The sequence below is a fragment of the Argentina silus genome (assembly GCF_951799395.1).
Source record: "Argentina silus genome assembly, chromosome: X".
NCBI classification, from domain to species: domain Eukaryota; kingdom Metazoa; phylum Chordata; class Actinopteri; order Argentiniformes; family Argentinidae; genus Argentina; species Argentina silus.
The window spans coordinates 14,680,896-14,705,563 of record NC_139653.1 but is presented as its reverse complement, the minus strand read 5'-3'; the positions used below and the strand labels follow the sequence as shown (position 1 = coordinate 14,705,563).

Below are 24,668 nucleotides of genomic sequence, written 5' to 3'. Positions count from 1 at the left end.
TGGGCAATACCTCAAAGGATGGCTCACATTTGGAAGGGCTAAGATTAAGTATTGGAAAATGTGAATGATGCTGTTGTTGATGTTGATCTGTAAGCAGTCACCCCACTGTGTGGGATGATGTCATATTGCTGAGTCTAGAGTACCTTTAAAGTAGCCAGGGTGCCAAACCTGACTGAATTGTTGAATCACTTTCTCAGTAGCTTGTTAGCCAGGTCTGTATGTGGAAACCAACCTCACCACCAGGCTAATTGGGGTGGAGAGAGCATCTCAACCTGGCATCTTGCTGACTGACTGTAGAAACTGTGGTGTGACTCAGACACTGCAAGACCATTTCAACTATATGTTATTAACACAATCATTCTATTTTCACAGTTTGATTTGCTTGCCTTTGTTTGGGATATGGACTGATCGATATGATGCCCTTTGACTACTGATAGAAAAGTGCTGCTGCTGAGTAAAGTGCTTCATTGACAAAGAGAAGGAACCAAATATGTGCTGTTCTTAAGTAAGTCATTTTCTGAATCACTTGAAAGCAGGATTTTTTTTTACTGTACCATTCCCTGGTTTAACATATCAGTACTTGTACTGCTTTTGTAACCTGCATCTATTATCTATTTGATTTCCTCCTCACCCTTCGAGGACCTGTCTATCTAGGTCTGTCTCCTATCTATGTGACTGGAGGAACAGGTTCTACTCTCATCTTAATTTACTTGCTTTTTAAATCCCTATCTACGGTCTCTCTGCTTCCCACATTAAGGCCACACCATGAACGTGTCGGAGGAACCCCAGTTCCACTTTTCTTGTAATGTCAGCCCCAGCGCTGCTCCACAAATCTACATTGGAGCCACCAAGAGTGAACCAGTCATGATTGCCGTCCCCATGACTATGTTCTACAGCGCCCTATTCTTGTCTGGAGTATGATTTGTTTACTGTACTTATATTATTCTATACTACATTATAATATACTATACTACAGTACACTAAACTACTGTACACTATACTAAATTGTACTCAGTGCTCAAACAGTTTTTCATTGTATTTAATTTTAAACACATTATTTACAGGTCCTGTTCAATGGCATAAGTATGCTCACCCTGGTCACGGATGCTCGTATGAGAGTTAGTGCTATCCGACTTTACCTCCTCAGCCTGGTCCTCTCAGGTACAATGTTTTACTATTTCTAGTATTGTACTACTACTACTACTACCTTCTCCTACTTTATCCTACCCTTCCCTAACCCACCATACTCTGTTCTCTCATACACTATTCTTCTCTACTATACCTTGTTCTACTCTGTTTTACTCTCCTTGACTCTACTTTACCCAAGTCTCTACACTGTTCTATTCGTCCCTCCCCTACTTGACTATTTCAATGTACCCTATCATGCTCAGATTCACTTCCCCTACCCTACGTTACTCTAGTGAACTCTACCCTACCTGAGTCTATTCTCTCCTCCTGTGCTCTCAGACATTCTCCAGCTTCTGACCATCCCTATGACTCTGTACCGGTACTACTGGGAGAGCTACCCCTGGCGCCTGGGCCAAGGTCTGTGTAAGGCCTACTTTATGATCAAACAGATGTACTGTGCTACTACCAGCTGGGTCATACTGGCTTTCACAGCCGAGCGCTACGCAGCCATCTGCCACACCATGTGGTCTCTTTCCAGCCTACAGGTAGGGCCTATTGATGATCGCTGTGAGGGTTTGATTAGGTGACTATTGACAGACCATCATATACAGATCTCTACATTTTATTTACTTAATTTATTCAACCTTTATTTATCCAGGTTATAAATAATAACATTTATTTTTCAAGGCAGACCTGGTCCAAGACAGCTACTGGGGAGAACAATGTTTCAGACAAATCATAATCGTAGACATCACGTTTGCATGGGTCAACGCTACTCCGGTGTTACAAAACAAACTGCCCATCTGCTCTCCTGTCCTCCAGCAGCGGTCCAGGCTGCCTTGTCTGTTGGCCTGGGTGTGGATGCTTGCTCTGGGGTCGGCGGTGCCCTTTGCCCTGGTCTACAACCTGGCCCACGCCTGTATCCTGGACTACACTGCCACCTCTCCTGACAAAGCATTCCATGTCTCCACCATGTGTGAGATGACTGAGGCTGAGCCAGCACCCATCTACAGGGGAGCTCTACTGCTGAGAGCAGGGCTCTGCTTCCTGGTGAGATAAGAACATATTGGCTTGATGGATAGATCAATTCAAAGATAGCTTTAACTCTTGATTTTTCAAAGGAGTGATGTGTTTTGTTTAGGTACATAAATGTGATGTGATCTGTAGCTAATCTTTATTCTTTAGCAAATTTGATCTCAATTTCCAAGGAGATAATGTCCAGAGGTGGAGAAATTGTGACAGGACCTTTGGATCTGAGTTGAGCCGGCAGAGTGAAGCAGAGGCAAACAAAAAACACCGTTTTTAATCATTTATATTACAAGCCATGATTAGGCTTGCAGTTACCATTTCAGTACAAACCTTTCTGAGTACGTGCTCTCACCAACATAGTGTTGGGGGGCCAGAAAAAGGAAAAGAGACAAAGGAAAAGAGTTTTGGGCAGTCAAATATTGAGGGTTTTATTAAACAGAATCGATTCTGGAGTCAAACCCTTCCCGGATGCAGCCGAAAGGGATAACTAACTTTTTCAGAGCAGAACACACACAGTTTTAATTTGGCTTTGTCCTTGGTGTGGACCATCTATTGTTTTGGGTGATAGGCAATGAATTTACCACAGAGTAGGAGTATGCTTAGACAAAACAAAACCTTCGCGACCATGACAGAATTATGACTAAGGTAAACAAACCTGCCAGGCCAAGCAACATAGTATCGCAGAAATATCGTATACCCCCATGCCCCCAGCCAGAACTGCAGCCTGTCGACCCACCCTTCCTTGTTGGGTTGATGGACCGGGACACATCCTGGATGTGGGACATGAGGTCGTGGATGGAAGCATTGTTGTCTGGAGTATATGCGCAACACTCTGAACACCACGCAGGTGCCTCCGGAAGAAGCTAGCACATAGTCTAGCACGGCTCTATTCTAACAGAAGCTAGCTCCATACTGAGAAACGTAGGGCTGTGGAGGTAGCATTGGCAATATCTTCGACGGCTATGGATAAATCCCTAACTTGGTCTAGGGCCTGCATTGCATGACCTTTGGAATGAAATGGAGGCCCTGGTCAGATACTTTTGGGAACAATATCCATCATGAGGTGTTTGACAACTGTTTTTGCTTCCTCATCGCTGGTGGGAAAAGCTTCCACCCAGCTTGTGAACATGTCCTCAATCACAAGCATGTATTTATTTTGGTTTATTGACAAGGTCATGTGTATAAAGTCAATTTGCAAGTTCACAAAAGGTTCCCATGGCACTGGACGAGTTGCGTTAGTTGTTTTGGTGTTTCTGCTAGGGTTAAACTGTTGACAAGTGTGACAGCTATGAGTCACTTGATCTGCCACTGCCCGAAATTTTCTGTCTTCATAATCCAGCTCTGAACGGCTATTCGGCTGGAGTTAGTATGCATGCAAGCTAAGAGAGAGAGACTGCAGCGCAAGGGTGGGGGGCGAGTGGGGTGCTAGGCTGGCAATCTTCTACACTGCCACACAGTCACACACAGTTCAAGGGGGGGGCTGGGTCATGTTGATATGGGTTGTTTAATTTGTTTACCGTGTCCTTCTGAGAAGAACAATTTGTGTACTTCCGAGAAGAATATGGGGGACAGGGGGCTGATATGCAGAGCGGGAGAGATACATTTTTTGTTTTGTAATTTTTTTATCTTTGAGTCTCAACCAATTCGTCTATGTAAGAAAACTGAACCACCAGTATTGTTACGGATGATGTGTGAATTTATGCAATTGGTAGTCAGTGCATTTCTATAATTCTAGGCACATTTCCAAGGACTCAAGGATTATCGGACACAGAAAAAAGGGATAACTAACTTTTTCAGAGCAGAACACAGTTTTATTGACTTTGTCCTTGGTGCGGACCATCTATTGTTTTGGGTGATAGGCAATGAATTTACTACAGGGTAAGATATGCTTAGACGAAACAAGACCATGTTTGGAGGCCATATTGGGGACTGACTCATGACCCAGATACATGTTTATAGGAGACCCAAGGCACACTCAGAGGGGTTAAAATGGATTCTTAACAATAGCATCCAAAGGACCCACCTTGTCTCTGGACTGCATCACTCAAAGGAACAAGGGGGATACAGTTTTTCTCGATTGCTTGAGCACATTTCTTGAAACAGTATTCAACTTTTCAAAACAGTTAACACGTTCCTATAAACAGTTAACACGTTTGCCAAAACACCACATTCCTTCTGCAAAATGCACTATAACTCTCAGAACTTAGAATACATGTCCCAAAAGCTAATCAGTGAATCAAAACAGCATCCATTGTCATCTAATACAAAGTTCAATTAATGTCATAATGACACCATCAATATTCATTGCAGGTTGGACAACTTTCATTTGAAAACAAAGGTGAAATACAGCAAGAAAAACTGCAGAATATGATTGCTCTCTTAAAATATTAATCAAATTAATCTAAAATATTCAGAATCAAGCACGTAGTTACAACAACGGTAAAAACGGCATTATGTAGGACACACGAAGTGTGTAAAAAAACATTTACAGTAATCTACAGTATTCTCTCCTGTCTGCCAGGCCACATGTTACATAACAGATTTAATTTGTGATTACAGACTGTTGAGCCATGAGTTTTACGTGTATTGAGTACAGATTTACTCTGTAATAATTCAGTTTTGTTTGTCAACACTTAATTGATTTGTGTGTCTTATGTGGGAGAATTGTGTTAACTGTTTTGCAAAAAGGTGCTTAAAATGAGCATTTTGTGTGAAAGCTATGAGAAATATCTTTTTTGCTGAAAATGTTACTGTAGTGCTCATGCATGTGTACTTCAGTTTCATACAAATGGTGTAAGCTATAGAAAAACTGTAATACATCAAACATTTCCCAGTCAGAATTCTTTGACAATTCCATGCAATTATCAGTTACATTTACATTTAGCAGACACCTTTATCCAAAGCGACTTACAACAAATACATTTGTTTAAGTAAGTGAATCTATCCATCAGTCATCATAAGAATAATAAACAAGTAATCAATGCTCGGACCAGGGGCCATTTTATTTTTATTTTTTTATTAAGAGGAGAAGGAGAGGAGGGGAGAAACTTGTACTGGGGGGCAATGGGCGGGAAGAGGTCTTTCTGCTTTTTTGCACTTCTGGTTAGACGCTAACTGCATTTCGTTGTCTCTGTACTTGTACTCTGTCCAATGACAATAAAGTTGAATCTAATCTAATCTTTAGGTAGGACTGTTCAGATGTAGCCTGAAGAGATGGGTCTTCAATCTACAGTGGAAGATTGGTAGTGATTCTGCAGTCATGACAGCAGTGGGAAGCTCATTCCACAAGTGGGGCGCCAGGACAGTGAAAAGCCGTGACCGAGCATCCACGTAGAGGCGGCGGTGCCAGGTGGCCAGCCGAGGTGGAAGAGCGGAGTGATTGGGCAGGAGTTTGGGTGCTGCCATTGCTTGCAAGTAGGGAGGGGTTGTTCCCTTTGCCGCCCAGTAGGCGAGCACCAGGGTCTTGAATCTGATGCGAGCTGTTACCGGGAGCCAGTGAAGGGTGCGGAGGAAGGGAGTGACATGGGAGAATTTGGGGAGATTGAACATCAGACGGGCGGCAGTGTTCTGGATGAGCTGCAGAGGCCTGATTGTGGAGGCAAGACCGGCCAAAAATGCGTTGCAGTTGTCAAGGTGAGAGATCACAAGTGTTTGGACCAAAAGTTGTGCTGTTTCTCTGGTGAGGAATGGACATATCCTTCTGATGTGGTAGAGAAAGAATCTACAGGAACGTGCTCTCACTGTGATGTTCACCACACAGGATAAGTGGTTGTCAAGGATCACCACAAGGTTCTTCTCCAAGAGAAGTCTTGGAGAGGGCAGGCTTTCCCTAGGAGGAAGAGCAGCTCAGTCTTTTTAAGGTTGAGCTTGAGGTGGTGGGCTGACATCCAAGCAGAAATGAAGGGGGGAAAGAGAGAAATAGTTGAGTGCCATCTGCGTAGCTGTGGTAGGAGAAACCATGTGAGGAAATTACAGACCCAACAGATTTGGTATAGAGGGAGAACAGTAAGGGCCCTATGACAGAGCCCTGGGGGACCCCAGTGGTGAGGGCTCGTGGAGAGGACAGCGATCATCTCCACATCACCTGGTAAGAGAGATCAGCCAGGTAGGATGCAAACCAGGAGAGTGCAGAGCCAGAGATGCCCAATTCTGAGAGAGTGGAGAGAAGGATTGGGTGGTTTACTGTGTCGAATGCAGCGGACAGGTCCAGAAGAATGAGAACAGAGGAGAGGGAGGAAGCTCGAGCAGAGTGGAGGGCCTCCGTGACAGCAAACGAGAGCAGTCTCAGTAGAGTGCCCAGCCTTAAAGCCGGATTGGTGAGGGTCAGGGAGGTTGTTCTGAATGAGGTAGTGAGACAGTTGGTTAGAGACAGCATGTTCAAGGGTTTTAGATAAGAAAGAGAGAAGGGATACCGGTCTGTAGTTATGGACAGCAGACGGGTCAAGAGTTGGTTTCTTGAGAAGAGGCTCGACTCTGGCTGTCTTAAAGGCAGCTGGGACAGATCATGTAGATAGAGAGGAATTGACTAAGGTGGTAAGGAACAGAAGGAGGTCTTTGAAGATGGATTGGAGAAAGGGTGAGGGGATATGATCGAGGGGGCAGGTTGTTGCTCGCTTGGATGTGACCAGTTTTAGAACATCATCAGGGGAGAGGGGGGGAAAATCTGATAAACAAGAGACTGGGTGTAGCACAGTGGGTTTGGGAGGAGAGGTAGCAGTGTTGGTGAGAGGTAGAGGGAATGAGCTGCTAATGTCATCAACCTTCTTTTCAAAGCAGGTGACAAAGTCATCCGCAGACAGGGAGGAGGGGGAGGAGGTGGGTTGAAGAGTGAGGAAAATGTGGAGAACAGTTTCCTTGGGTCAGAGGCAGAGGATTGAATTTTGGAATGGTAGTAAGAAGCTTTAGCAGCTGATGCAGATGATGTGTGTGTAGTTGAAGAGGAGAGAGAGATAAGGTTCTAGGTCATAAGGGAGGCCAGATTTTCTCCATTTCCTCTCAGCTGCCTGGAGACCTATTCTACAAGCTTGCAGGGTTTCAGACAGCCAGGGAGCGCGTGGAGAGGATCCTGCTGGCCTTGAGGTCTGTGGACAGAGAAAATCGAAGGATGAGGAAAGAGTGGACAGGAGGTGGAGGAGGCTGCATCAGTGGATAGAAGGGAGAAGGATTCAACAGAGCATAAGGCGGATAAGACATAGGAAGAGAGAGCGGTGAGTGAGACGGTACGCAGGTTGCGACGAGAGCATACAGTGTGGGTAGAGACTGACTGGGAGGGGGAGGATTTGAGAGGAAGGAAGAAGGATACAAAATGATGATCAGAAACCGGAAGAGGGGTAACAGTAAGGTTGGAGGTATGGGAGGATCTGGTGAAGACAAGGTCGAGCTGATTGCCTGCCTTATGAGACTGAGGAGAGTGGGACAGGGTAAGGCCGAAGGAGAGAAGGTCAAGTACTCCCGATGAGTGAAGCTTCTCCGACTGGATGTTGAAGTCACCCAGTAGTGTGAGCGGTGTGCCGTCCTCAGGGAAGAAGCTGAGAAGGACATCCATCTCGTCTAAGAAGTGGCCAAGCTGACCTGGTGGACGATAGATAACAACAATGTGAAGTTTGACAGGGGAGGTGACAGAAACAGCATGGAATTTGAAGGTGGATATGGACAGGTGTGACAGGGGAAGGACATTATGTGACCACTTAGGTGAGATGAGGAGTCCTGTTCCTCCCCCTCGACCAGAGAGTCTAGAGGAATGAGAAAAGGAGTAGGCATCAGAGAGGGCTGCCAAAGTAGCTGTGTTTTCCGGTGTAATCCATGTCTCTGTGAGAAGTGGAGGGACATGAAGCTGGCATAGGCTGAGATAACCTCTGCTTTCCGGACCGCTGACTGGCAGTTCCAAAGTCCTCCCGCAACAGTGAGGTCGTGGTCAGTTGAGCATGGTGGGTAGACTAGATCGGATGGGTTGCGAGTGGGGGTGTAGTGTCAATGTGTCCTCCTGAGGGATGAAATAACAGGAATGGGGAGGAAACACATTGTGATATTTGCCGGTATAGAGATAGAGGGTTTGTGGGAAATACAAGATGTAGGTAACACTCAGTACACTCAGAGTAGTGAAAGAACACACTAATAGAATAAAAATACTTTCTAGTTTGGCCTTCCTCTCAGGCCTTCCTCGATGGACTCCACAGATTGACTCCTTCGTCTTCGTGTCAGGAGGCTGTCGCAGAGGCTGTCACTCTATGATTGTCACAATAGAAATGCAGATTCTGTGATTGCTGATGACTAGCAGGGTAGCAGCCCCTCCCACCTGACAATCAGTTAACGACCAGACAGGTTTCACCACTCACTCAATCCCAAATGTATTAGTCCTGGTCCAAGGTGAGCAGGGGTTAAATGCCCGGCAGGATTGTGTCAGGCCCTCCCACTGGAGATTGACAGCAATCCACAGCAATTGGCTTCAAACAGCTGGCTTCCAATAGAAACTAGGTTCCTGAGCTAAAGGCAGGATAGCTTCATCACTCACTCAATCCCAAATGTATTAGTCACCTGTAACTATAACATAGGATAACATTGTGATCACAATCACATGCCAAGCTCCTACTTCTTTCTTTCATTTATTGATCACCAAATTGGGATCATTTACTGCTAATATGTCAAATCCAACACAAAGTTCCCAAGACAACATCAGTCAGTACCTTTTTCTCCCAACACCAGATGCCTCTTGTGGCCATCGTTGCCCTCTACCTGCTGATCCTGGTCCACCTGAGGAGGAACAGCTGCCAGAGGAGGGAAATGGGTCTTACCCGGCCAGCAGCCAATGGCAGGAGAGACAACCAGTGCCACCAGAACGGAAAACTACTGCTCAATGAGAAGAAAGCACTGAGACTCATGGGTGGGTGTGTGTGTGTGTGTGTGTGTGAGTGAGAGTGAGAGAGAGAGAGAGAGAGAGAGAGAGAGAGAGACATACATGCAGTATTGTATTATCAATGTTGTGAAACTAACCAAAAGAAACAGCATGGTAGACATTTTTACCATCAGCAATAACACACTGACTCATCTTCCTGTCCTCCAGGAGCAGTGGTGTTGTCCTTTCTGGTCTGCAATTTCCCCGACATTGCCTTGTCCCTGATGCAGGTGTATGTGGACGTGTGGTCCAGCACCGTTCTCTCAGTCTACACTGTGCTTAAGTCTTACCTGTCCCTGCCGCTGTGGTATGTCAACTGTGCCCTGGACCCCCTCCTGTTCTGTATCTCCTCCCACACCTTCAGAAGGGCCTGCTGGAAGACTCTGGGTCGGCTGAGGTCCCGCTGTTCCCGGGTCTACAGCTGGCTGAGCCCTTGGACCTACAGTCGGGGAATGACTGTGACGGGCAGGGAGAGGAGTGACCGCGACTGCTCCGGAGGACAGAGGGAGGCAGAAAGGGACGTGGACCCCAGGATACTGGGTCTAGAGGAGGGAAACAACAATGGAGGCCCATATGTACAAGAGCTGGAGCTGCAAACACTTTGACTCTGTCTCTCGCTTTTTTTCTTGCATTTTCTTGACTTGTGTGCTTAAAGTGTCCGCCAGTCTGCCAGCCAACTAAAGTGTGACCACTGAGGAGGGTATTGGCTTTCAACAAGAACTGTGTGTGTCTCTCTCTCTCTCTCTCTCGCTGTGCCAGCCAGATGAAGTGTGATCACTGATAAGGATTATGGTATTCAGAACTCTCTCTCTCTCTCTCTCATTCTCCCCTGTGTCTCCCCATCCCCACCCCTCTCACCTCTGGATGTTGGGATCTGAACGTTGTTAATGTTGCACCGCAGCACAGTATGCTGCTGTAGCCTATTGGCCTCACAAGCTTTTCTCTCACTCTTGAAAACACAAGAACATTGATTGTGGCAATTTCATAAGAAAAAAAAAACTGTGAAGAATTTAAATCATGTTGTTTTTGTATGACTATGCATTGATGTTTGCTGTGCACCCTGTAAGGTTTATATGTTAAAAGCTATGAATAAAAGTCCCCTTCATCGGGGGGAAATCATATGGGGAAATCGAATAGGAATATGTGGTTCAAATGCACACACACAAATAAATTATTGTTGTAAACATGAAATGAAAAGAGGATACTAATGGATAGAGGGAATAAAGAATAGAATAGAATGCATAGTTCTATATGAGATAGATGACACCTATTTTTTCAATATTAAGCTTTATTTGATTGTAGGACACATTTTGTTGATGACAGTAATAAAGTTATGTTAGTTGCGTCTAATACGTTCCTAGTTTGTCTGACTTGAATCAAATATGTAACATAGGATGGATTTATTTTCGCTTTTTGATTAAATGCAACTGAGAGCAGATATGGTTCAACCTCTACTGGTTGAAAAAAGATCTACAAGGCGAGATGCAGACTTCACTCGAAGCCAGCCAACCAAAAGCTTCAGAGCAGTGTTTCTGACCAATTGCATTCTGGAAGCAGGTTCAAGAATGTAACGCGAAGATTCAATATTCAAAATGAACATGGCGGAAAACGATCCAAAAGAAAACAAGCAAAACAGAAGGTAGATGTTGCAAGCCTCGCTAACCGTTAAAGCATAATGTTGACAAAATATAGCAATTACCAATATTGTTAATTGGTATCGCTAAATGGTTTTAAGGACCATTGGTTCTGGTTCTAACTTTCTCAAACTTTCAGTTAGCAGCTAGAAGCTAGCTAGGCTAGCTACATCTATTCACTGACACTGCTGTTGATGTACACACTGCCACCACTATGTCTAGCTGTCACATGGGGTGAAGCGATGTGTAGGTTGTGTAACTACTAATTTAGTAATTTAATAAATAGCGCTTTAATCTGTGATAAACACAAACTCCATGTGCTATACGTCATGTATGACCTGGGGACAGGTTTCGCCATCAGTTTTGAATGGCCCTGCGTCACTGTAATCCTGCCGAGCCGCCTGTTGAAGAATTAGCAGTAACCTGGCGGACTAAACCAATGCTCTGATCTTGACTCAACTCAAACCACTATGTCAGTCATTGCTTTGAGGATTTCATTGCTTGACGACAAGAAAGCAAGAGTGAAAATTCGAACATTAATTTATTCGAAAATGCGTGTTTGTTTACTCTTGTTCTGTACAGCATCCAAAGGTCATTTTTTCTCTCAACCCACCTATTTTCTCCATCTCCTCTCCCTTCCTCTCTGTCTCAGAGGCATGGTGGGTAGTGTGGTGATCAGCCAGGAACCTGCAGCCACCAGCCAACCAGTGATCTTCAACCCAGACTTCTTTGTAGAGAGGCTGAGACATGAGTGTGGTCAGGTCTTCACAGAGCTGGTCCTCAGTAACATCACCCGACTCATAGATCTGCCTGGGGATGAGTTTGCTCAGCTCACAGGAGAGGCATACCCCAGACTGCCCTCACACACAGGCTTCCTTCGCTCTCTTAACTTCCTCAGACGCAAAGGTAAACACACAGAGATATCGGTGGACATGGGAGAATCCCTCCCGCCCACCACAAAAATGAAAACTAGCAGTGTAAATGTGAATGTATGCATTTTAGAGTATTGTTTTTTTGACAGTGTAGCCCATATAATTGACTCAAATGTTGACCATACACAATTCACTCACGTACAGTTCTGTCCATAAATGTTTGTCTTTGTTTCTAGACAAAGGAGTAGTGTTTGGTGCACCTCTGACTGAAGAAGGAATAGCACAGATATATCAGCTCATTGAGTACCTAAGCAAAAGTAAGTACACTGTACTAATAATTTCATAATGGTCCTAATAACCGTTTCCTATTTCTGTCTCTCAATTTGTCTTTCTCCAGAGATCTTCAGTGTTATTAGATGTTCCATAACTTAGTTGAGGAGCTGAGTGAGTGAGTGAGTATGAGCTCATAGTGTATTTCGAGCCTGGGATGATGTCATATGCTGAAAGTGGACATTGGGAGTTAACACTAGAGTCAATAATTTATCTGAAAGCACTTTGTCCTCTCTCTCTCTCCCCCCTGTTTCTTTCTATCTGTCTCTGTCCTCTACCCTTTCTCCCCTGTGTCTCCCCATACCCACCCATCTCACCCCCACCCCCACCTCCACCTCTTTCTACTGTCTTCCCCCCTCCTCCCCATCTCTCCCCTCTGTCAGACCTGCATGTAGAGGGGTTGTTTCGTGTGCCGGGGCACAGCCTCAGGCAGGCAGCCCTGAGAGAGATGTTGAATACTGGGGCAGAGATAGACCTGGAGACTGGGGACTTCCATCCTAACGATGCAGCCACACTGCTCAAAGCCTACCTGGGAGAACTGCCTGAGCCACTGCTCACACACAGACACTACCATGCTCATCTAAAGATTGCAGGTGTTAAAACACACACACACACACACACACACACACACTCACAACTACACCATGCTCACTTCAAAATAGTGGGTGTTTATCCTGAATTTACTGAATAAAGATGGAAAAGGAATTCCAACCCTTGTTCTGAAGCCCACTCTCTCTTGTCTCCAGAGCTGACTCAGTTTGATGAGAGGGGGAATAAGACAAGTGTGCCTGATAAGGAACGGCAGATAGAGGCGTTCCAGCTGCTCTTCATGCTCATTCCCCCGGCCAACCGCAGCCTTCTAAAACTGCTCCTGGACCTGTTATACCACACGGCACGCAACCAGCAGACAAACAAGATGTCTGCCATCAACCTGGCCACCATGTTCGCCCCACACATCATCTGGCCCAAAAACGTAGGTGTCAATTCCCAGAATCCTACAGAAGGTTTTGGTTCCTCAATCCCTGTCTCTATGTAGACATATGTTTGTTGTTCCTGTGAGTGCACATGTTGTTTGTTGTATAATTGTTTATATGTATATAGAAAAGAGAAGGGTCACACTACACTGCTAAGCACCACACTGACAAAGGTACTAAGGGCCGAAATGGGTTATTTACTGTAAGGTTAAGTAAAGATAGTAATGTAGTGAATGATAATACCGGTTTTCATGATGTGGTTTGTCCTTCAGTGTATACTCAGTGGCATGTCTGTTTCCCAGGTAACAGCCAGCGACCTGCAGGGGGACATTAAGAAGCTGAATAACGGCGTTGCTTTCCTCATCAAGCATTCACAGAAACTCTTCAGGGTGAGAAGGGGTTGATGCTATGAAATCCAAAAATCGATTTGCATGTGAATTAGATCCACACAGTTCATTGAAATGGTGTGAGTAAAAACCTGGCTGGCATTCTCCACAAAATAACACTTCACTTTGAATCAATATTCCCTTTCTTTAGCCTGCTACCCACAGTGCTCATTTGGAACAATAACAATCAGCGTTATGTTCAACAGAGTCAATACTGCATGATATTCAATAATTTCTTATGTCAATCATTTCTATGGTACCTTGGGTCCTGAGAAATACTGAGTGGGATTTAAAAGTAGAATTAGATGTTGTTGCTTGTACAAATAATAGCATTGTACAAATAATAATAGTTGTTGCTTGTACAAATAATAACTAATTACACATTTGCATTTGTTTTGATGCAGGCGCCTGCATATATTAAAGAACATGCCCGCATACACTTCACAGGATCAAACAGCCTCCAATCAAAGGTTAGTATGTACTGAACATGTACTTGTACTGCAGTGTAAGAGACCTAACTTGAGATCCATGTGGTGGTGGTACCAAAAAAACTTGATCCATCTGTGTACCCCAAATATTTTTGCAATCTCCTGCACTATTGACATGAAAGTCGAGTTCAGCACACAGATCTGTTAGGAATGGGGCTGGTATGATGGACCCATCATCTCTCTCCCTCTCCAGGATGACTTGGCTCTCTGTGGCCCCTCCCCCTCTACGAGGACAGGAGGAGTGGTTGATGCCAGTGTAGGTGGGGGCAGTGCCATCAGTCAGGGTCACACTGAGGCTGCCCTGAGAGAGCTGTACCAGCAGGTCAGCACCATGCCAGAGTCTGCCAAGAAGAAGAAACTCATCAGACAGGTGTGTGTGTGTGTGTGTGTGTGTGTGTGTGTGTGTGTGTGTGTGTGTGTGTGTGTGTGTGTGTGTGTGTGTGTGTGTGCGCGTGCGCGTGCGCGTGTGTCACACAAGTATTTATTCACAGTACTGACAACATTTGCCATATGTGATGAGAAATTATGGAACTCTGAGTGAGTGCTGTTTTTATAATTGGGTGAAATCTGTGCGTGTGTGTAGTTTGCTAAACAGGCCCCAACGACTCCTGTGAGTGACCATCAGACTCCTCAGAACAACAGGAATCATAGACGCTCCCGCTCCTTTGGGGGAATCATCAAGGTCTGTTTACACAAGGGTTGTCCCAGACTAAAACAAATCTTGGTTGACTGACAGGTGTCAGTTTTTCAAATAATTGATTAGTTCGAAATGTTTAAACTTGCATTTTTACCCCTGCAGCATGTCTGCTTACAGTAACTGCATAAATTGTAAACTCACTGGCTAGCTAACTGTCTGGCTTGCGGTACAGTTGAGCTAAAAGCAAGCTAACACACTCATTACCTGAACTGTGAGCACAGTCAGCTAGCTGTGATAGCTAAATAACACAAAATGCCTAGCGGTATCTTCATTTGAGCCACGACTCACGTGTGACCGTGGTCCCGTGAGTGGAATTTTCTTATACAACCGTATAACCTTTTATCATTTCAGTACCAACATTATATCTTAGAATGATGGGTTGTTCCTGGTCTCTGGAATGGAGTCTGCTCAGACAGGCTGGAACCTTTGTGTGTAGCTTGTGGTCTAAGAAAAAACACAATTAAACCACAAAAAAAATCAATTAAAACAAAAATCTCAGTTGACTAAGAGCAAAACAACCAAACAGTCGACTAAACAGGATCAGTCCTCGTTCCCACATACGGTACAGTGTCCATCCATGCCTACCACTGCTAGATGGATCCCTAGCATACATTCTCTAGCTCTCTGTATCTACTGAAACAATGACACAGCTCTGTCATACTGTGTCTGCATCTTAGTTTTATGTTCAACATTTTATCATTTCTGCACACAAACAGGATAAGTATAGACAATACAACTCACAGAAATGGTCTGCTCTAAAATGTGTTGTGTTGTGTTTGTGAACCAGAGAAGAGTGTTGGGGATGCAGGTGTCTGTGGAGAAGACGGTGACTCCTGGACCCAGTGGTTCAGTGGAGAGGCAGGGGAAAGAGAATGTCAGCTTTGGAGGAGTGAGTATGACATCATCACTACACCACAAACTCACTCCATCACTTAAACCACTAGGTTTCAGCCTCTAGACCACACTGCCACACTACACCAGCCAACTTGGCTCTGACCACACCACATTACTAAATAGCCAGAGATGTTAAAACCAAGGTTCTGTGGTCTCTCCTCACCTCTCCACAGTCCTGGCTGATGTGTGTGGTGAACATTCAGGTGCAAAATGGCTGCCTCATTGTCAAATGGGTGTGTTACTTTGGAAGATGATGGAGTAAGCTTACACATGCAATATTAAGAGTTTGAACTTTTGGGGAAAATGAGATGCAAAATGAATCCAATACATTTTCTTTATTATCTTTGTGTCACTACATATTCCATGTTCAAGAGCGATAGGTGGAATGTAGCTTCACCTAGTGTAGTGTGTTCTGTCTTTTGTTTAAACCAATGAAAATGTCACATTGACTAGTGCACAGAATGATTCAGTCCCATAAAGCCATCATCAGTTGGTGAGTGTGTCATTTTCCCCATGACTACTCCAGAGGAGGGTGTTGTACCTCAGCCTGGCTGCTGTTAACTCACCACCCAGTGGCTAACCACAGGGTAGAATGGCCTCACGTCTGCTCCTGCTAACAAGCTTTATGTTAGTGATGATTTTGGATAGGTTTGGCTTCAAGGATTAAAAAAATCGTCTTTCCTTCTTTTCCACCCCCGTCTCAGGATTCGTCCTCTCTGAAGAGGATGTGCCACTCGCCAGCTCACGAGACGTCTGTCTAGCTGCCATGTCACCTGGAAAGAGACCATTTCTTAAACGTGCACATTAACATGGATGTATTGATCTATAAGGTGGTTCAGTATAGCATTTCTACAGTGACGACTACACCATGCCAATGTGCTATATCCACATACTTTAGTAGGTCTAACTGAAACTGGAGAAACACAATCTATATGTGCTTAGTAAACTCCTCGACCACGATAACCGTAATAAGTTGTCTGATCACTTCTAAATCTGAAGCCAGGGTAGAGAGAGAAACATGGCTACTGAACACATGTGGTATTAGAAACTGAGTCAGTGTTTTGTATATTTGTGTGGGAAACAATTCCCTCTCTACCCATCCCCTGGTCCACGAGCTCTCCTCATTTTAATTCTCTTTATCTCCCTCACATTCTGTTTGGGAGGACAAGACTCATACAGTACCAGTTACCCTTGGTCAATTCACTGTTCAGTTAAGAACTAAGAAGATTGGCTGAAACAATTAGTCTGAACAGAATGAAATTCTATGTCAGGACCTCTACATTTTAATGTGTTTTATCTCTTGTCTGTGAACTCATCTTTTACCTTGCTGGAACTTTTGCATGTGTTTTTCCAGATGCAATGTGTGCAATGCAGTGATAAATATTGTTTTAGTTTATTGAAAGTTTGTTTTATTTGGCCTATAGAATGTGTCTGTTCAGGTAAGTATGAGGTGAATCTGTAGTAAGCTTAGACAGGTTGATCCTCTGGTTGAATTTTCTTTCCACAAGCAATGTTGTTGAATCCCAATGGACTCTGGAACCGAGAGTTCATATGTGCCTTAAAATGACATCTATTAAGTAGTAGTCAAGGTTTTATACATTATCTTTTATTTAAGCCTGTATGTTCTGTTGAATTGTCCCTATTGATGGAGCTGTGGGAGCATGCTATAGGTTGTTGTAATGTGTTTAGATAGTAGTGTGAGAGACCAGTGAACGGGAGAGAGTGAAGCTTTGAAGCCAGGATGAAGGGCTACAGTATGACTGAAAGGCCATATGAGTAGCTAATGTGTGTGTGTAGTTACTGGTCTGTGTGAACTCATCATCTTTTGGGAATTTATTTCTTTAGCCAAAGTCTTAAGCTGTCAACACTGTGATGTGTCTTTCTATTTAAAGTACTATTATTTTTATTGTACAAAACACCCTTAAATGTTCTACTTTTTTTTTTGTCTTGATGGCCAGGTGTATGTTATTTTTTAAGCTTTTTGTGCTCATGTTCTATGCAATTTTTTTGGAATAGTCATATTTTAACTTATTTGTTTTTATACTGTTACAAGCAAATTACTATATGCATTTTGACTCTATGCAATCTGTAATGCAATGTTTTTATTCAATTTTATTGAACATTGTTGAGTATGGTAAAGGCCTCTATCTTCATCGGTCCATATTGTTTCAACTTATCATTCAATTAAGTTTAAGAGCTGAATCCTGTAAACTCCTGTCCTATAGGGGTGCCAACCCTCCTTCTGGTGGGCTATAGTGTGTGCTAGACATTTTCTTCAGACTTGAACTAAAACATGGTTTATCTTATCAAGGTACAGACAGCTGAGCAGTAGAAATAGGTGTGTTGAAGCTTGACCAGTATGACCAGTATGACCCAGGAGCAGGTTAGCCACTCCCAGTCTACTGACTTGAATTCATGATTAATTTAGAAATATAGTTATTAATGTCGTATTCATAAGTCATTTCAAGTTTTCTTTTTTCAGTGGCAACTAGAACGTTATTATATAACTTTCAGTGTTGTTAAACTGTTGCATTCTATTCCTGAAAATGTGATCCAAGCCACTGGAACTGACCTTGTCATTATTGGTGCTAATGTGAAGCTATGCAACACACCTTCATTAAAGGACAATCAGAAATGAATATCAAATGTGTTTTCATTTATTTAATGATTTAGAGTGAGCTGATACAGTTTTGAATGAAAACATGAAATGAGTCTCATAATCTGCTTCTGAAAAATGAAAACTGTTTTATCTTTCTTAAACTATGGTGACATTTCTGTTTCATCTCTGTTTGTAAAATGTTCTGGTTATTGTTTAGTCTGTGGCGACTGGGTGCAGTTGCATTTGTAACCACAAGGTGGAAGCAAATTGAGAAGCAAATATTCATTCTTTTGTAAAAAAACAAAACAAAACACTGAAACAGTTTGATAGACTTGCTCTTTGGTAATATTAACTGTGTCATAGCTGGTATTTGAATTTCCCCAGATTGAACACTGGAATTTGGGTATGCATCAGACCCAGTGGCTCAGGTATACAATGTTAGTTTGACACAGCTGACAGTGAAATGGTAAAGTTGAAGTTGCCACTGAAAACAGAAACTTTAAATTATCATCAATCAAAAATCATCAATTAAAGTCAGTGAATAAATGTCAATAATCTCTCTGGCCCCTGCAGTATGGAAGTCTGGAAAAAATGCAACCTATATAATTTTCACTTTCTTATCATTTGACTATAAATGCTCTTGTATTATAACAATGCAGTTAACATCTTGCCTGAGAACCCTGAGTAGGAACTTCATACTGTATGTTCTACAAGAGGACTAGGGAGAAAGGGAAGAGAGAAAGAAAGATGGAGAGAGAGAGGTCCTCCACAATGCAGAGGAATGTTCCAGTGTGTTATTATGGTGTCCATGCTGTTGCATGTTTGGTATTGTAAGTATATGTTGTACATGTCTGTTTCTGGACCTCCAGCAGGGCTCTGTCTCATGTCTCATGTTAAATGGAGAACAGACCAGTGTTGGCAAAGTTACAGTAAAGGGGGGTTTATTTAAAATGCACTATATAATGGGCACACCGCACAACTTTAGACCTTCAGACTCGGATATAATCAGCCTTGTATTTTCTGAACTGCATACCAATCAACCCCATAAGTAAGTATACATGTGCCCAGTATACATACAGTGATATTTTAGAATATTTCAAAAATAGTGCCTTTCACACCACATAACTGTTGTCTTTATTTAATTCCACCTGCTTACAATCCAGTACTTGTATTTGCATTTGTCCACAGAAAACAACCAACTGGAATCTGTATTGGTTTATCCTACTCTGTGTGAACTGTGTTCTGTAGCACCCTCTGTCTGCTGTGCTGTTTTGCCAATACTCCTCTTGAGTGTAATTTGCAAATTTGTAACATGTCTTCCCATGTCTGAGTAAAGCAGAATCATTTAGGTTGTGTATTTGTGTGCATTCCTTTCACAGCTCTGAGAGAGGAGAGGGAGATGCCCCCCCCCCCCATTACCCTTAAACACCACTGTCTTCTCTTTAATTAGCCATTCATGGTAGGAAGATCTACACTGCACTGACACTTTTACTGGGCCAGATGGAGCTCTCTCCGAGGGGTGTGTGTGTGTGTGGGTGTGTGTGTGTGTGTGTGTGTGTGTGTGTGTCAGAGGAGGCTGGTGGATGTAGAAACAGGACAGCCTCATACATGGAACAGAATGAGGAATGGTATCAAACACACATGTTTCACCGGCCTCCCCAGGTGTGTGTCTGTGTGTGTCTATGTGTGTGTGTATGTGTGTGTGTTTGGGCGGGCCTGGGCAGGAGAAAGCACATACTCCCTTCTTTCCGCTTGTACTGTACCGCTATTTCTATCTCTCTCTCTCCCTCTCTCCAGCTCATTTTGTCAGCTACATGCTGTGGTTCCAAGGTCCTTCAGGTTCTGTTTTAGTGTTTACGGTTTCCATTCCACAGCAGAATCAAGAGAATAATTTGACAGGAGTGAGCTGCTTGCCGAGCCAGAGTAAGTCAGGCCAAGCCAGTGGTGTATTAAACGGAGGTGTTTATTTCACTGTGTGGAGAGGGTACCCTGGGCTGCATTCATAAAAGCATAATGACCATGCTAGTTGTTAGCTGTTAGCTTTCTTTTCCAGTCCTGATACAGCCAACCTTTCCTTCTCAAGTGTCTGGAGCAGCACTGGAACTACGTGAGAGAGAGAGAGAGAGAGAGAGAGAGAGAGAGAGAGAGAGAGAGAGAGAGAGAGAGAGAGAGAGAGAGAGAGAGAGAGAGAGAGAGAGAGGAGAGAGAGAGAGAGAGAGAGAGAGAGAGAAGAGAGAGAGAGAGAGAGAGAGAGAGAGAAGAGAGAGAGAGAGGAGAGAGAGAGAGAGAGGAGAGAGAGAGAGAGAGAGAGAGAGAGAGAGAGAGAGAGAGAGAGAGAGAGAGAGAGGAGAGGAGAGAGAGAGAGAGAGGAGGGGGGGGGGGGGGGGATTGAAAACCTTTGGTGCTGCCAACAGAAGTACAGGATATAGAAACATGTAAAACATTCATCTGGCTGTACTGAATGTTAGCTAGTACACAGATTAAGTCTAGTCCTTGACTGGAGGGTCTCCACTGAGAGTATCTAGTCCAGGACATAGCTTCATCTCTGTCCTGGAAATCTCCCCTTTGTGTTAGCCCTTCTTAGGCAGAGAATTGTTTTTAAAAAGCTGAAAGTATACATGACCCTGGGCATTAAAAGATTATTTTTGTTCTTAAATGTCCAACAAACACAGTTCCTCTCTGAAAGCTCATTGCTCCAAGATGGTAATCCCCTCTGGGTGGGTGGGGGGGTGTGTGTGTCTGTGTCTGTGTGTGTGTGTGTGTGTGTGTGTGTGTTGTGTGTGTGTGTGTGTGTGTTTGTGTGTGTGTGTGTGTGTGTGTGTTGTGTGTGTGTGTGTGTGTGTGTGTGTGTGTGTGTGTGTGTGTGTGTGTGTGTGTGTGTGTGTGTGTGTGTAGACTTGACATTGGGCTCCTTTTTTTATTATTGTCTGGCTGTATCTCTTCCCCCTACACTCAGCCTGACTGTTGCACATACTGTAGCACTGTCTTGTAATCCCAGCACGCTGCACTCTCCTTGTGTGGCCACCGGGTGGTCTATGCACCAAAGTGTGTCTAGCGCTCACTTACTTCATACCAGTTCACCAATGTATGGTTGTGTCTTATTCACCTCAGAGAGAGACACACACACACACACACACACACACACACACACACACACATACACACCCCCCTGGTCTTGAGAGAGAACCTGAGAGAGAGAGAATGAAAGAAAGGAGATGGAGAGAGAGATTAAGAATGTGAATAACAGAATGAAGGAGAGAATTGGATAATGAGGGAGAGAGAGAATGAGTAAGAGAACAAGCAAGAGAATGAGAGTGAGTTCAGGCAGGGTTCTGGCTCGGGGGGTGGGGGTGGGGGGGGGGGTGGGGGGGTTGGGTGAGCTGGGGGGAGCGGTGTTCTGTGAGGAAGGGGGGAGAGGGGGAGGGGTGGAGTCGGGGGTCTGCTATTTGTAGATCCTTGTGATGGATGACTGCTGTGTGTGTAAGAGAGAGAGTCTGTCTTTTTTTTTCTTTCTGCTCTTTCCCTATTCCCCCTCTCTACAGGCAAGCAGAGCAGTGCGGGACTGAGAGACAGAAGGAGAAGAGACTCCAGCGAGTGCAGAGCAGAACACAGCAACTCCACAAAGAGAAGAGAGGAGGAGTTCCCTTTGCAAGGAAAGAACAAGATAAAGAGAAAGAAAATAAGCTTTTTTCACAATACACAAACAGTAGAAGAAATACAGGCTACAGCACATAAAATAACTGGATTTGCTTTGCTTTCGAACTAAGGACATTACTTATATCCAGGATTTTTTTTGCCCGATTTTTATTTTCCATTCTATCCTACACAAGACTACCTTGATTGTAGAGGACTTGTACTGTGTTTGCAGAGAGAGAGAGAGAGAGAGAGAGAGCGGTAAAGAGAAGGTTTGTTGTAAAGCAGGCTGCAGAGGTGCTGATCATGCCCGGGAGAGGAGGCTGTTCTGGGGCAGGCATGGGGAGGCTGGCTGGTCTGGGGCTCTGGGTGGTGGTGCTGATTGTCTGTGCCCTACTGACAGGCTATGCCAGCGCATGCCCTGCCCTGTGTACCTGCAGCGGCACCACCGTGGACTGCCATGGACTGGGTATCAAAACCATGCCACGGAATATACCACGCAACACAGAGAGACTGTGAGTATCTACTGCATTATTGCTGCCTGTGTGTGTGAGTATGTGGTGGCACACATGACTTTGCTGAGACAGAGGGAGAACAATAGCCCTGCCTGTAGGTGTGTGTGTGTGTGTGTGTGTGCGTGTGTGTGCGTGTGTGTGTGTGTGTGTGTGTGTGTGTGTGTGTGTGTGTGTTTAGCGGTAGCATTCCAGTCAGGTATAAATAGGCATGAGGGACTGGAAAGAGCAGGAGCAGATGTGTGCCTTTCACATGTGTCCATAATTTACATACCTGCCTGTGTGTGTGTGTGTGTGTGTGTGTGTGTGTGTGTGTGTGTGTGTGTGTGCGTGCGTGCGTGCGTGCGTGCGTGTGTGCGTGTGTGCGTGCTTGTGTGCGTCTGTGCATGCATGCGTGTGTACAATTTTATGGAGTCAATTGTCAGAATGTGTTGCCCACTAATCCCTGAATTAGATGCATTGACTCCACTGATTAAGTTTAGTAGGTTTTGATGCAGCTGGTGTATTTCGATTCATATTTGAACTGGGATATTGCTGTGAATGATAATTTGATATTATGATTGAGTGCATAAACTCATTCCAAATTGTTACTACATATATTTGTTATTTCACCTTCACTATAAAAATAAATAAATAGATCAATTCCTCTATGATCATTTGCTTAATTTCACTGGATTAACTGTGGAGAAGTGATTTAAAAGTTCAGACTAGATCATGATTGGTTTGGGGGTCCTGTGAGTCTCTTACTGGAGGCAGAAGAAGCCTCACTCTCTTCCCTCTGCTCCATGAACGACTCCCTCTCTCTCATACTCCTGAATGCTGTCTCCCCAAATTGTTAAATCATGTAGAAAATTAAGCAAATCTGCTCCTTAAGTGTGTTGCGAGAAGATCTGCGAGACATCTTGTAAAAGGAGGGAGAGAGAGAGAGAGAGAGCGACAGGGAGAGTGGAGAGAGACAGATGCCGGCTGCACTGAGTGGAATTTCTCTCTGTTTTTTGACAATCTTTTAAAATATTCATCTGTAAATCAGAAGTGAGGAGTGGAACGGGAAGTAGATTGTTCTTTCAGCTTTTAGAATATCTTTGTTGAATAAAACATGTCCAGGAAACTGAAGAGAGAGTGTGTCAGTAGGCAGTGCTCACATAGCAGGAGCCAACTGCATATTTCATGCGTTTCATATTCAATTTCTAAGAACACCTTTTTTTGCGTGGTGGATGCTTGTTCTAGGTTGCTTATATGTGCGCACACTGGTTCGAACATGCAGCAGAGAGGAAACATGGGCATTTAGTGGTTTCCTCTCCCATGAATGGCCATTCACACTGGAAATATAGCCCACACCTCAACTCAAGTGCATTTTTATGTGTTAAAAGTTGTTTACACATGTGTAGGCCTTGTACTACAGTACTTCAATATGGTTTGTATGTGTTTTATGTCATGTAGGTGGCTATGAATTGAAGTGGTACTGTATGTGTATAGGTCATGTGAGATTCATTCCGTGGTAGTTAGATGTAAGGTTGTCCATGTATTATGTGTGTAGGTCATGTAGAAGGTAGTTGGTTTCCATGGAGAGATTACTTAACAATGGAAACTATCCCATACTCCAGCCCGTTATATAGGGTGATTCATCAAGGTGATTGCGCAAGTCAATCCCCCCACACTTGCTGGTCCCCTCTGCTGTACTCCACTGTGTATGTGTGTGTGTGTGTGTGTGTGTGTGTGTGTGTGTGTGTGTGTGTGTCTGTCTGTGTGTGTGCATGTGAATGTGTGTGTGTGTGCATGAGAGAGAGAGAGCACCGCTGGGTCTGAGATGAGTGATGGTCAATTGAGTTTTTAAAGGGTTGCCTGTAGGTTAGGTTACTCTTTGGGCTAAAGCTCAAATGTCCCTCTCAGTTTCTCAGTTGAAAGGCGACTTACTCCCTAGCCATGTAGTAGCCAAGAATGCTTGAATTTGGTTAACATCTATGTGATATGGGGAGGAGGTGAGTTAGAAGGTCAGGAGGAGGGGAGAAGGACACTGCCAGTTAGGGGCAGGTTGAATGGTCAGAATGTGTGTGTTGGGGAGGGAGGGAGGTTGAGGTGTTGGGGCAGACAGCAGAATCCCATTTTCACTTGTCACAGTGGGTTTGGATCAGCCCTGACGCCTGTGCTCGTCAGACCAAGCAGGTAATGAGTGTTTGTGCTCCACGTGTTCAAATCACCCCCTGGCTGGCAGGATGCCGCCCCCCCCCACACACACACACATATATTTCCCCCCTCATCCCACCACTATTCTCTCCCTCCCCCATGGCTAGAGTCTCATAACTACCCCTGCTGTCCATTCTCAGACAGACAAAGGATGTCACTCAGGGTCATCACATCCTAGTCTCCCTTTCTGCACTGTTGAGGGACAGAGACTCAGTAGTCTCCAGATGTCCTTACCATGATATAAGGTTTTAAAGGTTGAAATCACCAAAGTGCAGTATTTCAGTCCTCTCTAGCATGGGGAACAACCCCTAATTAATCTATTGATACCTGCTGTGAATGCTTGACAGCTCAGATAACACACCATTCAGTCTGTGTGAATGACAAGATGAGGGGAGGGGTCAGAGAGTATGTGTGTG

General features: G+C 44.2%; 3 protein-coding genes across 4 annotated transcripts in view; all 3 read left to right on the top strand.

Annotated features, from left to right (window-relative positions):
* Positions 1–765: 765 nt before the first annotated feature.
* On the top strand, positions 766–9,654 carry LOC310822247 (pyrokinin-1 receptor-like; the record flags this gene model as incomplete). Its single annotated transcript, XM_083694594.1, has 6 exons — positions 766–915; positions 1,065–1,161; positions 1,468–1,673; positions 1,954–2,178; positions 8,860–9,037; positions 9,218–9,654. 6 exons carry the CDS (start codon positions 766–768, stop codon positions 9,652–9,654), a joined length of 1,293 nt encoding a protein of 430 aa, XP_083550720.1.
* Positions 9,655–10,626: 972 nt separating this feature from the next.
* LOC310822465 (rho GTPase-activating protein 19-like) lies at positions 10,627–17,923 on the top strand. Of its 2 annotated transcripts, XM_083694804.1 has the most exons (11): positions 10,627–10,688; positions 11,336–11,589; positions 11,792–11,872; positions 12,269–12,478; positions 12,632–12,858; positions 13,162–13,248; positions 13,650–13,715; positions 13,927–14,103; positions 14,317–14,415; positions 15,218–15,319; positions 16,029–17,923. In XM_083694804.1, the coding sequence occupies exons 1-11, from the start codon at positions 10,642–10,644 to the stop codon at positions 16,083–16,085; spliced, it is 1,407 nt and encodes a 468-aa protein (XP_083550930.1). In that variant the 5' UTR covers positions 10,627–10,641; the 3' UTR covers positions 16,086–17,923. The 2 variants fall into 2 exon arrangements, with proteins under 2 accessions (XP_083550930.1, XP_083550931.1); XM_083694805.1 differs by lacking the exon at positions 16,029–17,923 and having other exon boundaries at positions 14,782–15,304.
* Positions 17,924–21,755: 3,832 nt separating this feature from the next.
* Positions 21,756–24,668, top strand: part of slit1a (slit homolog 1a) — a 91,377-nt gene continuing 88,464 nt past the window's right edge. The window contains 1 exon segment of the mRNA XM_083694518.1: positions 21,756–22,071. Within this exon segment, the coding sequence (XP_083550644.1) occupies positions 21,863–22,071 (209 nt within the window). The 5' untranslated portion in view covers positions 21,756–21,862.

Excerpts from the sequence above, each read along its gene's own strand:
- LOC310822465 (XM_083694804.1), top strand. The coding sequence starts at position 10,642 with ATGAACATGGCGGAAAACGATCCAAAAGAAAACAAGCAAAACAGAAG. Across the intron at positions 10,689-11,335 it reads GAAAACAAGCAAAACAGAAG|AGGCATGGTGGGTAGTGTGG; the intron begins GTAGATGTTGCA and ends TCTCTGTCTCAG. Across the intron at positions 11,873-12,268 it reads CATTGAGTACCTAAGCAAAA|ACCTGCATGTAGAGGGGTTG; the intron begins GTAAGTACACTG and ends CCCCTCTGTCAG.